The sequence below is a fragment of the Mandrillus leucophaeus genome, unplaced genomic scaffold (assembly GCF_000951045.1).
Source record: "Mandrillus leucophaeus isolate KB7577 unplaced genomic scaffold, Mleu.le_1.0 Scaffold999, whole genome shotgun sequence".
Taxonomy (NCBI): domain Eukaryota; kingdom Metazoa; phylum Chordata; class Mammalia; order Primates; family Cercopithecidae; genus Mandrillus; species Mandrillus leucophaeus.
The window spans coordinates 338861-354141 of record NW_012110907.1 but is presented as its reverse complement, the minus strand read 5'-3'; the positions used below and the strand labels follow the sequence as shown (position 1 = coordinate 354141).

Here is a 15281-nt window from a genome sequence, read left to right as displayed (position 1 = left end):
CAATATGTTTCGGCTTATAGTGAGAATATAATTAATTACTACAGAAGGTAATTGCATACCTGTATGAAGGATGTTTCAAACTTGAAAACTTAGGGAATTTCAATGAGAATATAATGGACCCAAATAATTAGGTCCTTAATATCAGGAGACATCTTGATTTAGTCATTTTTCTTAAAAACATAATTATCAAGAAATTACTTATTCAGGCTCACATCGTTTCCTTCATAATTTCTTCATAATTATAGCCATCACATTGTATCAGGGAATACTAAACTTACTATTATCATTAAAAACAAACATTAAGTAATTTGTTTTCAAGAACACAAACATTTTACCCCGACAGGGTTTACAAAATTATTTTTCCCAAAGTCTTTGAAGCAACTACTCTGATTTATTTTGTAATAATTCAATTCACAAAATCTCCCAAGTATGATTTAACATCAGGAATTACTATAAAGGAATTACTACAAAGTGGTTTTTTGGTGTGTGTGTATATACATATATATATATATGTATGTGTGTATACATATATGTGTGTATATACGTATATATACATATATGCATGTGTATATATACATACAACGTATATATACATACAACGTATACACATATACATATATGTAGATATACATATACATATATATGTATATACATATGTATATACATATACACACGTTAGGTTTGGTGAACATCTGTAGAGTTTATGAAAATTATTGGACGGGCGCGGTGGCTCAAGCCTGTAATCCCAGCACTTTGGGAGGCCGAGACGGGCGGATCACGAGGTCAGGAGATCGAGACCATCCTGGCTGACACGGTGAAACCCCGTCTCTACTAAAAAATACAAAAACTTAGCCGGGCGAGGTGGCGGGCGCCTGTAGTCCCAGCTACTCGGGAGGCTGAGGCAGGAGAATGGCGTAAACCCGGGAGGCGGAGCTTGCAGTGAGCTGAGATCCGGCCACTGCACTCCAGCCTGGGCGACAGAGCGAGACTCCGTCTCAAAAAAAAAAAAAAAAAAAAAAAGAAAATTATTGACTAATGTCCCTAGTGTTGGTGTTTGTGTTTAACTCATATGTATTATATATATATACACACACACTATATATATATATATATTTTTTTTTTGCAGGCATGTGACTTAGTCATATTTCAGTGAATTTAACTGGATGTCAAGGTGTCCTTAAAGGAGAAAATAGAAAAAAAAAAAAGGAACAGCAGGCCAAACTCTTCATGTAACCACTAAGAAAGTAATGTGCTTTTTTTACTTCTTCCTCCCTCTTCCCTGTTTTTAACATCTGGAATGATCAATATGTTGGCAGGTTCCTTATGCAGTCTGACACTTCATATAAGGTGTTTGTATATTTCAGTTTCTATAGATAGGATATTGACACAGCTATTAAAGATTGTAAAAAATATTTGCTTTAAGGCTATTTACCACTAAATGTTTTGGGAAATGTGCTTTTCAAAGGTAATTATAAATCGACCCTTAAAGGCATCAAATAACATATTCCTTGTAAAATGTATTTTTTTAAACACAGTTAGGTTTATGAAGTTGTCATTTGGCACACCTTCAGACTTTCCTAATACAAAAAATTCATGTAGTCAAAGGAACTTAAGAGATGAATCTGACCTGAGCTAGTAATTAGTGACCCCATATTCTATGCCTTAAAGCCCTTCCATTTTTCTTGGGATAAAACGATTCTTAATACTATCTTCACAATCTACCAGATTAAGCAGGATCCTACTAGGTTTCCCTCTCCATCCTCCTGAAAAACAAAATGGCCCTGGATTTCTGAAACTTACTGTTCTTCCTCATATTTCCGGGCCAGATTCTTTTGTTATGTTACTTTGTCTTGGCATAACCTTTAGATCTCAGCTCAGAATCACTTCTAGAACCTGCCTTGACTCTCTAGATACAATCATGCTCCCTCTTATCTGATTTCACAGAACCCTAAACATTTCTAAGTATTTTTCTCTTTTTTTTTTAAACTTTATTTGTATTTATTTATTTATTTTTTTTTTTTTTTGAGGCGGCGTCTCGCTGTGTTCCCCAGACTGGAGTGCAGTGGCAAGATCTCTGCTCACTGTAAGCTCCGCCTCCTGGGTTCAGCCGTTCTCCTGCCTCAGCCTCCAGAGTAGCTGGGACTACAGGCGCCTACCACCACGTCCGGCTAGTTTTTTGTAATGTTTAGTAGAGACGGGGTTTCACCGTGTTAGTCAGGATGGTCTCGATCTCCTGACCTCATGATCCACCCGCCTGGGCCTCCCAAAGTGCTGGGATTATAGCCGTGAGCAACCGCGGCTGGCCTTATTTGATTGACTTAACTTTTATCCTTTTAAGTTTGAAATACTGAGGCTTGGAACCGTGACAGTTTTCCCTTATTGCTTAATCTAGCATCTCTTATATAATAGAAGCTCTTTAAATAATATTCAATGCACAAACATAGTAAATCTTGAGGAATTTTTATTGTTTGGATCTCAAGGGCACATATTTGAGTTAAATATAATCTATAGTTTATGAAACATTATCATTGACGGGTCATCAAGGCATATTTGTTTATTCATTTCTTTCTCTCCTTTTATTTTCATACCTTCTTTTCTTATCTCTCTTTGCCACCAGTGGCAATCTTTTTAATACATTTAAGGAGTATCTTTTAAGTAGACCATTTATGGTACATTTTATTATAGTTTAGCAAATATCCCCTTCCCTTTCTTCCACTTCCTGTTCTACTGATTTTTTGGGCTAGGCCATATGACTTGCTTTGGTCAATAGACATGAAGAACTGTGACATGGGAGCCGTCTTTACATGTCATCATGTGGTTAGGCAAGTTCTCTTAGGATTCTGTTCTTATCACGTGAAAAGCAGGCCTGGTTAGCCATGCGTCCCTGCAGAAAGAGGTATGTGGAATAGACATGAGCCCAGTCAAAGTCAGCCAATTCCTAGCTGCCTCACAGACCCATAAATAAAAATATTGATCTTTGCCATTGTAGAACAGTGAGATTTTGGTGGTGTTTACTAAGAATTATTTTTCTAGGAAAACCTATAGATGCTACTGTGTGCTTAAAAAAAAATGTGTAATGGTATTGCTTTCTTTTTCTCACTGTTTTCACTGAGCACTAAGTTCTTACAGTTCATTCTTTTTGCTATGTGTTAATGAAATCCTGCCTTGCCAGAAGTTCACAGGGTACTTCACAGTAACTAATGATCACAGTTGTATAGGAATCTCTGTGATACGTTAGAAAGTTCCTAATGTGACAGATAATGTTCCTGACAATTGCATTGTCTTGAATGCTTTTAACTTACTTGACTCTGTAGTAAAGATGGCTTGGGGTTGGAGAGAGGATGGGGTGGTGCGCTCTGCATTATCATGATGAGTGAAACAGCCAGGTGTGAAGCCAAACAAGCTGTAGCATTAAGCTACAATGGTAGTCTAGTCAAAGGGAAACTTCGAAACAGAATACTCAGGTCCAGTCCTTAGATTATAAACACACCCCAAGAAAAGATCAAGCAGTGAAAAAATTGTCATGGTCATGTTTCAGAGGCACAGCACCTTCCTGACACCCCAGTACCTTATGCCACCCCCTTCTTCTCTACAACTCATGCTCGGTTCCTGGACCTCTGACCTTTACAGGATTTTCCAGAATGCAGGGGAGAAGCACAAAGAGAAGGAATCAGATCACAAAATATTAATATGGATGACAGATCTCATAGACTTAAAGCATAAAAAAGGTCAGAGTAAACATAAAAAAAGATAGTTAATATATATTGTTTACTATATGATAGGCACCAACTGTTCCACATAAATTACATCATTTCAACCTCAGAGCAACCCTATAAAGTGTTTCTTTTGTTTTTAGAACACATGAAATATACTCTCTAAACAAATTTTTTAAGTGTATCACACAGTATTGTTAACTATAGTCACAATGTTGGAGAGCAGATCCTTAGAACAATACCAGAAAAACAAAGGACAAATAACTCAATTAAGAAATGGGTAAAGGATTTGAACAAACACTTAAAAAAAAATGACATACAAATGGCCAACAGTACATAAAAACATGCTCAACATCATTAGTCATCAGGGAAATAAAAATCAAAACTACAATCAGATATCACCTCATGCCTTGTAGGTTTGCTGCTATTTAAAAAAATATTTTTGAAAAAGCAAGAATGTGGAGAAATTGCTACACTTGTGCATTGTTGGTGGAAATGTAAAATGGCACTGTCAATGTGAGAAACAGTATGGGGTTTCCTAAAAAGTTACAAATATAACTACCATATGATCCAGCAGTTCCACTTTTGGGAATTTATTCAAAAGATCTGAAATCAGGATCTTGAAGAGATATCTATCTGTACTCTCATGTGTGCTGAAGCATTATTCAGAATATTCAAGATGTGGAAACAGCCTAAATGTTCACTGATATATGAATGGATGAAGAAAATGTGGTATATGCATACAAGTGAACATTACTCAGCTTTAAAAAGAAGGAAGTACTGCCATTTGTAACAATGTGCAGGAATCTTGAGGACATTATGCTAAGTGAACTAAGCCAGTCATAGGACCAATACCGCATGATTGCATTTACATGAGATATCTAAAACAGTCAAACTTAGAGAAGCAAAGGTGGTTGTCAGGGGCTAAGGGAAAGGGAACATAAGGAGTGGCTGTTCACGGGGTATAAAGTTTTAATTGTGCTATTTTTGTTCTCATTTTCCAGATGCCAGAACTGAGGGTTACAGTGAATTAAGTGACTTGACCAAGGCCACAGGGCTAGTCAATGGGAGTTTTTGAAGTTGAAACCAGACATTCTTGCTCCTGAGCCCACACTCTTGAAACCATTTAAAATTTTGTTGAGCTGGTAAACTATATAAATTTGCATATGAGGGGCCATCATACACCAGACACAATTCATACAAAGAAAGAATATCTAAATATGTACTAGTAAAAAACTTTGATATGAAAATGGAGATTTTTATAAGCAGATAAAGATAAAATATTGAAAAATGAAGAAAAATTAATTTGGCTTCACATTTTATAATTTATTAAATAAAATTAAATAATAAAAAATAGTGAAACATCATCTATATAGCTTTAAAGGGAAAAAAAATTGACCTAAGACTCTAGTAGTCTTTCAAGTTTTACAAGTATAAGTAAAAAAAAGTGTCATATAAGAACTTACAAAGTGTATATCCTCAATAAATTGAAGACATAAATAAACTAAGAGATGCAGCAAATGAAGAGCTTAAGAGTGGATGGGTCAGAATATAAAAGGAGTGTTGTACGTCATACATAGGTTTAAATATGGAAAATATAAAAAGCTGTTGTAAATATGCCTAGGAAATATAATTAAGGCACCATACATTATTTTTAAAGAAAATGTACGTGACTAATTCTTCAAAGAATGAAAATGCACTTACACAGTTAAAAACAAAAAGGTGAGTTATAAATAAATGTCATATCCCCAAATGACTCACACATATGAAACTTAAAAGACTAAGAAGGCAGCATCAGGAGACCAGAGGCCAATTTACCATGAAGGCCGCCCATGGGTTCCTAATCAACAGAACTATGGTCCTTCATTTAAATTTCATTGTCCTTGCCCTGTCTGCAAAGTTTTTCACCATTCATTTCCTTCTCTCCATTGAAAATTTCTTTTCACCTGTACTGCATCACTAGCAGATTTCCTTTCCATCTTGTCAGTCTTTACTTTTTCTGGCTCTTTCCACTAATCAGTCCCTGACGTATCCCCAAATTCTGAGAGTCTATTTCCGGGTTTGTCTCTTATCTGATTATGTTTTCATTCTTGGAGAATGGATTTACTCTCAGAGTTTGAACCTCAATTCAGGTAATTCCTGTGTTCACATTTCTTTTTTAAGCTCTTAGTCTGATATTTTCTCCCTGATCCATCCCAGGCCCTTTAAATGCAACCACATCATCCCCACATCAGATCAAACTAGCTGCGGCAACTCAATACCTATCATCTATAGGGTCCTCCTCATGGAGTTGCCGATCTGTGTGAAGGCAACCTTAGCCTCACGCTGCCATCTGCCTCTAGCCTCCTTTCAGAGTTAGGTTTCATGTACTCCTTGGTTTGATAACTAAGCAACAGATAAGGTTTCTGCCAGCTCCACGGTACAGCTCTTTCAGCCTCCATCCTCCACACCTGAAGCCGAGGGGATGGGGGAGGGTGTGGGTGCCAATTTTTATCATTCTATAGATAGTTGCACATAGATTTTTTGGAATAATATCAAATTTAATTTGTCCTAAAATTGACCTCATGTGTCAGGCTAGACACAGTGTCTAGGCTGTGTTAGGTCTGTGTTTGATTGTAGGGCAACCATCCAAACATAGTCACCATGCAAGAAAATGAACGAATTGCAAAGAGGACAAAGATAAGACCAGGAATTATGAGTGGCTTAACTTACAGGGTGTTAAGGCCAAGAATCCAGGTCATGAGAAGCCATGATACCCTTTCAGAGGGTCTGTTTCCATTTCCTCTGGCAAGACATTCAGAATAAAGAATATCATTTAAGCCATAAAGGAGGTCTGTGGGCCAGTCTCAGAGAAAGCCTATTATATTTCACTCAATTTTCTTGGAAACCTGTCTTGTTTAAAGTATATTGGGACCCAGATTCTGTGAAGTATATTCTTATTCCCTACCCCCAAAATATGTAAATTATTAATACTGTTAAAAGAAAAACTTTAGACAAATTTAAGAGTTTAATTGAGAAAAGAAAAACAATGATTTGCAAATCAGCCCTTAGAATCAAAGAAAATTCATAGAGACTTTGGCACTGTTGCAAGGTCAAACATCTATGGAGAAATAAATGTGATGTGGAAAAACCTAAACTGAGAGACAGAAACAGCTGCATTGGTTACAGCTCAGCATTTGCCTTATTTAAACAAAGTTTAAACAGTTGGCCCTCTGTGAGTGGTTAAAGTATAGCTACTGGGATTGGCTGGGACTAAGCTGTTGTTACAGGGAAACATGCTACTAAAGTTAGGCTTTTAGTTTGTTTACCTGGTAAGTATGTGAGTATGGAGATTTTTCAGGCTAGATTTAATTTTAATTAGTAATACATTATGGGATCTGAAGGACACTTTTGTTAAGGATGAAACAAACACATTTTACCCACATTTCCATTTATAACAAAAGAAAAATGCCCTTCAGCTCTGGTAAGTATGACAGTTTCTAAATTAAAAGATCATTATTTACATCTGAATTATTAATTCTAATATTAATTTCAAGTATTATTAATAATATAATCATTTTTCATTAAGAACTTACAAAGTGTATATCCTCAATAAATTGAAGACATAATTAACTAAGAGATGCAGCAAATGAAGAGGTTAAGAGTGGATAGGTCAGAATATAAAAGGAGTGTTGTATGTCATACATAGGTTTAAATATGGAAAATATAAATAGCTGTTGTAAATATGCCTAGGAAATATAATTAAGGCACCACAAATTATTATGCCTAGGAAATGTAATTCCCTTCCCTTTTATAATTCCCTTCCCTTTTATACCCGTTTACACTTTCAAATCTAATTCTATTCCATTGCCGTTTTAAAGATCAAGCCCCAACTGTTTCACGGTGTGACTTCTTTCTAATTAAGTATTTGAGACCAATGGGAGTCAGGCTGGGACTATATCATGTCAATTTTCACAAGCTGACATTCACAGTAAAAGTAGTTCTTGATTATTTCCCTAACAGCTTTGATGTTAAGGGGAAAAAAAGCAACAACACTGAGCTGTGTATATTCCCTCCTCATGCTCCTGGGTAAGAAATCATAGTTAGTAGCTGCTGATCTTAAAAATCAGAGTTTCTGCTACATTGCTAGCAATAACCTAAATCAATACACAATAACACGAGCCAGTATGTGGTGAGTCATGAAAAATAGATCAGTAGTGATATCAATTGAAAATGATACAGAAAAACTATATTATCTGGAAAGAAAAATACATTTTTATAACACTCTTGGTCCTGAATAGTTTTAACTATGGCACACGAAACCAAGCAAGCAGCAAATTGCAGATAAAGATGACTTTCTTTCTGCTGTTAACACTCTCCACAAATAGATTGTAACAGAATGACTATTTGGAGGGTTAAGCATTGGGAGATGTCCATAATTACATAGCATGCTGGGTAACATCATGACATTTTAATAAAACATATATACATTATAGAAAAAAAGAACTGGCCATTTTTTTTTATTATTCTCTACAAATCAACAAAAGTACCCTTGACAGATGGGTGTTAAAACCCCTTTGCAAATAATTCCTCAGGTAGCTCATCTAAACTCTGAAAGGCTACAATAGCTCTCAAAATCTCAACAGAGGGAAATAAAATACTTCACAGTTGTAATGATTTTATCTTTATATGTATACTTTCTGAAAAAGTATAGTGAGAATACTAAGTATTTGGGAACTCATTTTAAAGTCCATAACTATTAAAAATTGTAAGAAGTTTTATGGAGCATATTTATTTCATAAATCAGTATCAAAGCCTGAAAAGAAGTCTTAAATGTCTACATAATTCTCACAATGCATATATATGAAAGTTGGGCAAAATTGCTCATATTAAACATGTTCCAATTACTACCCTACTTTAAATAAGAACCTTATAAATTCCTAAAATATATCAAATGTAAGGAATGGTATGAATAATGCTTCACTTCTTGGAGATGAAGTGAAGATGAAACATAAACCCCATTTATTTATCCCAATTATTCCATGTTCACATACTCACAAAGGACACTATTCTGTCACCATTTAACCCTGTTCCCCCAAATCTCCTCATAAAAGCAGTTTCAAAAAGAACAAAACTATGAAAATAAATATTACACCTGCAGTTTTGTTTTGTCAAATTTGGGAATGAGACATCCGTGGTGAAAAGAAATAATAGGTTAGTCATTTTTAATTTCCAAAATGATCAGTCATTCACTATCCATGTCCCATGTGAACTACATAATGTCAACGCTGTCACAAAAGCAAGGTAGAAAAAACAGATCCTCTCAGCTTTAATTCAGTAGGGGGAAAAGTTCCTGGAATATGTTTTTCCTCCCTCAGGAGCACTTCGGTTTTGCAAAACATGTATTTTATAATTCTTCATTTATATTCAACAACAACGCTCTCTCTGGCTTTCAGAGTTTTTCCAGTTTCTCTGATAGTTCAAAAAGTTTCGGTGGTGTCATTTTATAGTTTAAAATGAGTGGTTCTCACTTCATTCAAAAGAAAGAGGATGCCTTGAAAACGATGTGGCCAACCTCTATAAATGAAAATTATTATTGCTTAATAATAGTAATACCTAATATATGTGGCTCAGAAGCCTGGTTGAGCATGTATATACATCAATCATTTAATTCTCATAGCCCTTAAATGGCCAAACTAAGTCTTGGAGATATTAAGAATTTTTTCTAGGGTAGTATAAAACTAAATTTCTGAAAATCTGGCACATTTTGTCAATCCTGAAGAATACAGAATAACCATTTATGTATTCACCTATTACTCAACAAATGTTTCCTGGCAGACTAGTAAGTAGCAGGCTTAGAGTTAGACATGGGAATACAAACTGAAATAAATTTTGATTCCTGCCCTCAAGGACCTTACGTTCTAGTTCGGAAGAGAGACTATCAAATAAACCTACAGTGTTAAGATAGATACTTACAGCCCCAGGTAGTGGCACAAGATCCCTGAAGAACATGAAGTTGAAACTATTTTCTTCTAACTAATAAACATTTATAACAGTAACAGAGTAGAAAACACTTGGCAAGCCTATCCGAATAATAATTATTCTGTCTTTATGGTACCAGCATAAAATAAGGGTAAAAATCAAGCATAACATTTAAAAAAATAATTATGTAATATAGTAATTTCAAAAATGTTCCTGGAATTGAGCTTTAATTTAGGATTCGTGCAGGTGCAACCAAATTGCAACTATGCTCACTTAAGGGATCCAATTTGCAGCAACGATTCAAAACCTCAGTTCTGCTCATAGCTATATCAAAAGATTGTTGGTGTTTCAAGGGGGAAAACTGAGTCTAATAAATATATACTCAACTGAAGTAAATAGACTCAGTATGTCAATTGAATGACTGGTATCCACTTTCTATCTAATGAAAGGCCAACATCAATTATTAAACTCTAAAAATTACTGCTGGGAATGCAAAACTGAAAACCTCTTCCAAAGAAACATGAAATTTAAATCTGGCAAATTTATATAAAAGGGCTTCAAAGTGTAAAAACAGAGCTTTCTCTTTAGATAAATACTATCGATAAGTAATTTATCTTCTTTATAGAACAGACAGCAGACCAAGACAACTTTCTGCACCTTGGTGGCTGTGCTCTGAATGCCAAGCCAGGCACCACAGTCATTAGTACCAAAAGGGAAGTAAGGAATTTACTGTCTATATGAAGACTTTGAGGGCTGTCCTATGTAGGTGAAAAATAGCGCTACTTTTAGTCTCTCATCATTAACGCCGTTAAACTCTATATTAAATTCTGTGCTGATGAAAAATTTTAAAAAATGTATGTGAGTATTGTGTTTGCTTATACTTATTTATTACAGAGTGTTATGGTTTCTATTTGCAATTCTGTCTTTTCTATAAAATTTTCAGTTTCTTGAGAGCAAAAACTGGTTACCACAATGACCAGTATATAGTTGGTGCTAAAAACACATATGTTGAATAAAATTGAATACATATTCCTAATTTCAAAGTATATTGTACATGTTACAATGTACTTAAAAAACAGACAAATTGCCAGTTTCACATTCACCATCTCTATTGATGGGTTCAAGTCTATGAAATTTTGACTATCATATATCCCAAAACACAATAGAGCAGTTTCAAAGACATTTTAACACACTTAAGAAAAGGAGTTACTGAATTAAAGCCCACCACTTTCATGTTAACATTAGTATATTTTGATTCCTTATAGTCACAATAGAGTTTATAAAGACTTGTCCAAATTGAAGGTGAAAAATGTTATGATGGCCATTCACCTTTAATTAAATACAAGCATTAAAAGAAATACTATTTATATTAGCAATAGAAAACAGAACTTTTAAATTATAAGATTCAGGATTTTATTTTCTTACTCTTCTAAAATAGTTAATTTAACTTTTATTTGTATTTTTCTAAAATTTGTCAGCCACCAACTTACAGTGTGAGCCTACACGCTCAAAGAAAAATTTAAGTCATCATTCAGTTCTTAGGATAATAATTAATATTTATAAAACACTCAAGGTATTTATAGAAAGCATTTTTTATATGTATGCTATTAATTCTATATGGTATTTTATCACTCCTGCTCTAATAATAATTAAAAACCTTGCCTTGAAATATAATTTGGAATTCTCAAAAGCAGTAAAGTTCTGTATGATAGAAGAATCTGTTACTTATTTTCTATAAGCAATCTTAAGCTTTTTAATTTACCAAAATAAACATATTCAATATAAGTTTTATGTGATGTGTTGATTTGGAGTTTGCTAACAAAATAGTCATATATGCATACAATGGAAAATACATAAATTGAAAACATATCCAGATTAAGTGAAGCTTACAAATGTAGACAATTCTTTTTACCTATATTTATCATTGTTAGATAAATTAGTAAATACTTCATTGCGCATTCTAGAAAAACAAAAAGCATATTCTTTATTGTCTAGGTTCAATCATAGTCATTTGAAATATGCTGTGTACCTGTGGAAGAAATAAGCAAAATAACATAAAATGTGTGAATAAATAGGGTGAAATTCACAGAAACTACTTTTGCTGTCTTGTGATTGGGTCATTTATGAGTGTTAAGGATTTTTCTCAGTACAGTTCAGAATGTTAATCAATGCCTTCTACTTACAGGAGGGTCTGCATCTTCAGCATAAACTGTTGTGATAGGTGTACCCTTGACTGCATCTGGAGCCACCATCCCTTTGTATATTCGTTTACTAAAGACAGGAGGATAATCATTCATATCCTGTAAAACACAATTAGGAGTTTATTACTTCCGTTGAAACCAGGTTAGGGATACAGTTACTAGATTGACTCCCACTCTTCATATCACACAACTCATTTGCCACTGTCAGCCTTCCATCCTCTCAATTCCATTACTCTCACTTCAGACTGGCACCTCGGAGGAAACTGTCAGAGTTCTCATACAATATTAATGTGTGGATATCAACTGAAGGCCATTCCCCTGGAATACAGCTTTTCACCCTCAAAAACATACCTTTTGGAGACTGAAGTGACCCTTGAATTTTTTCGAACTTCTAATGGTAAGTGGTAACATTTTAACATTTGAAAACAAGAACAAGTTTCTTTAAAAGCTACATTCTGTGAAGCAGGAGTAAAGGATTTTTTTTTTTTTAATGCTCTTTATATGTTTTTGTAGCTATGTAAATTATTTTATATACTTAACATAATACTATGATTAGAACATTTCAGCTACAAACTGAGAAACATCCTTTGTTGCCATTTTACACGGTAAAAGGAGATTTTCTCTGCAGTGCACTACAATAATGACACTTAAGAATAAATATATTTATACACAGAAAACAATGTTAATTTACTGAATTTTTTTCAGAGCAATTTATATGTATCTTATTTTATTTTTCCAATTTGGAGCTATATATACATTGTTACTCATGCATTGTCAAGTTCATGAAATAAATAGTTATCAGGTATTTCCCATTTTCATCAGGTATTTAGCACTTCAGTGAGGATACTGTTGTGACTCAAGGAAAAGATATCCCTGTCTTTGTGTCGTTTAACTGCCATTAAGCTAGTAAAAATACTGATCCGCAGATAGGCTAGTGACTTTAACTAAATTAATCTGCTTATTTGTCAGAGCTAAAATAATAAATCAAGTCCCCTGAAAGCAAAACCATTTTTTTCTGAATCATCTTATCTTTTATAGACAATTGTATATTATATTTTGTCAATAAATAATGCTTATTCATATGGCAGATTTATTTATTTATAATATTTTAATAATCCTTACCCCCCTAGAGTGTTTTGGGAAGTGTGGGTCAAACATATTTGATCTGAAACTTAAATTTGTTAATTATCTGTTCTTCCCCTCCAAGTCACCTTTTTCTCACTTGTTAGTAAAAACAAAATTTAAAAAATTCTACATATTCTTTGATATTTGCTTAGACACAACAATTTTCCTGTACAGTATTAGGTTGGGAATACATAAATTAACAGATCATAAACTTCTCTTTTTGCAAAGAAGTCAGAATAATTATCTCTTACTATCAAACAGTCCTTCTTTTTATATTAACCATAGAGTTGGGTTCTGAGTAGTCAATAGGAATAAACCTGCATACTCCAATAGGAGAACTTGAACCGTACACAAAACTGAAAAATAAAAGATACCATTTCTTCTGTTTTGAAATATAGTATTCACAATCTCTTCTATGAAAAAGATTTTTAAAATAAATTATGCACTTTAGAATCTGAACAAGTAAATGAACCTAGAAGCTTTGGTTGTCTATAATGAGGACTGTGAAGGGTATTGATCTTGAGGCTCCATGCAGGGGGTAAATATGTAAAACATTAGCATTCACACTTTTTTGTGCTCTTTCCAAGAGTGTCAATTAACTTAATGAGTGGCTGTGGTAACTAAAGGTGTGGAAATCCTGTAGCACCCCTAAATTGTAACTTCTGAAGGTTAGAAAGGAAGGAGCCCAACACTGCAATTTTTCCATGCGTGAGTTTCCACTGAGCTCGTTATGTTCTTATACATTTTATTCTTTATTACTCTCAGGGTAAATTTAAAACCTTAATGTCACAAGGTACTTTTTGGAAAACTTGATTCTTCAGAAACAAACAAACAAAAAAAATGTATATACTTTTCCAGGTATGTCAACACGGTTCACAGTGTTGAATACAATGAAGTTTCTATTTGCTTGGGAAGTATTAATTGGATTCACCTTCTAACTTAAATTACAGTGGATTCACAAACTGACTAGACACACACCTAAGGCTGTCAATGACTGAAGACTATGAAAAGATTGTTTCTCCTCCCCCTTTATTTTCTATTGACAGGATGAAGAATAAATTAACGTAGTTATTGTAGTAGTATTTCTTTTAATGACACGTTGTACATACTTTGGGGTTATAATCTTTTATTGTGGCTACAAATGCAGCTAGTTGCATACAGTTTTTCCACAATGCATTATTTCAAGAGGAGAAATGTATTGAAATGCAATGCCAACAAGCATAATCAATAGTTAATTTTATTTATGCTCAGGGACATCTGAAGAAAAATATACATAAATCAGCTTCTGTGCAAATGTTCTATTCTGCAGTTAAATTAAGGATACGCTCAGCACTCCAAAACCACGCTCTTTTCTGTTGCCCATTATTCCACTAGAGGGTAGCATTAGCAAAAAGAAATATATCCTCCCCTGTAGTTGAAAAATTATATCATTAAAACCCATAATAGTTTGTTTCTTTTGGTAAAAATTTTTCTTGGTCTTAATGAAAAATAGTTTTAATGCTTCAGAAGAATATTCTGAATGTCATGGTTTACAACTTGAAAAACATTATGGATTTTTTTCTTAAGACAAACTTTAATAAATGGTTATAATCATAAAGCTTGCAATTTGTTTCCATGTATCAAGCAAATAAAATTATAACTGAAGGTACAGACAGCTAACAGGAGAAAACTATGTTTTATTTATTTATTTATTTTCTACATTAGAGTCTGTAATAATCACAGAAACCATTTCTGCTTTAGCAGACTACCAAGAAGATGTAAGGAATCTTTTTAATAAGCATGCTAGGAAGGTAAGAACTTGCTGGTAAATTTGTAAATTTAATGACAAGTTGAAGTTCTACACACACACACAAATAAAAATAAAGAGAAAAAGATGAAAAAATTTTTGATTTTCTGGAATCACAGGCAAAAACCGACAGAACAGTTTTTATTTAGAAGATAAGCAGAAAGTTCTAACTAGTTACAACTTGCTCATATTTTTAAAAATGATATGTAGGCTGGGCACAGTGGCTCACATCTGTAATTCCAACACTTTGGGAGGCTGAGGCGGGCAGATCACCTGAGGTCAAGAGTTCGAGACCAGCCTGGGCAAAATGGTGAAACTCTGTCTGTACTAAAAATACAAAAATTAGCCCGGCATGGTGGCAGGCACCTGTAATCTCAGCTACTCGGGAGGCTGAGGAAGGGAGAATTGCTTGAACCCAGGAGGCGGATGTTGTAGTGAGCTGATACCACGCCATTGTACTCCAGCCTGACTGAGTGATACTCTGTCTCAAAAAAA

At 34.2% G+C, this 15281-nt stretch overlaps 1 protein-coding gene across 1 annotated transcript in view; it reads right to left on the bottom strand.

Moving 5' to 3' along the window:
* The window catches only part of PCDH15 (protocadherin-related 15), a gene marked incomplete at its 5' end in the record, with an annotated part of 518346 nt that overhangs the window by 167925 nt on the left and 335140 nt on the right, over window positions 1–15281 (bottom strand). The window contains one exon of the mRNA XM_011971273.1: window positions 11858–11974. Within this exon, the coding sequence (XP_011826663.1) occupies window positions 11858–11974 (117 nt within the window). The remainder of the gene's footprint in view (window positions 1–11857; window positions 11975–15281) is intronic.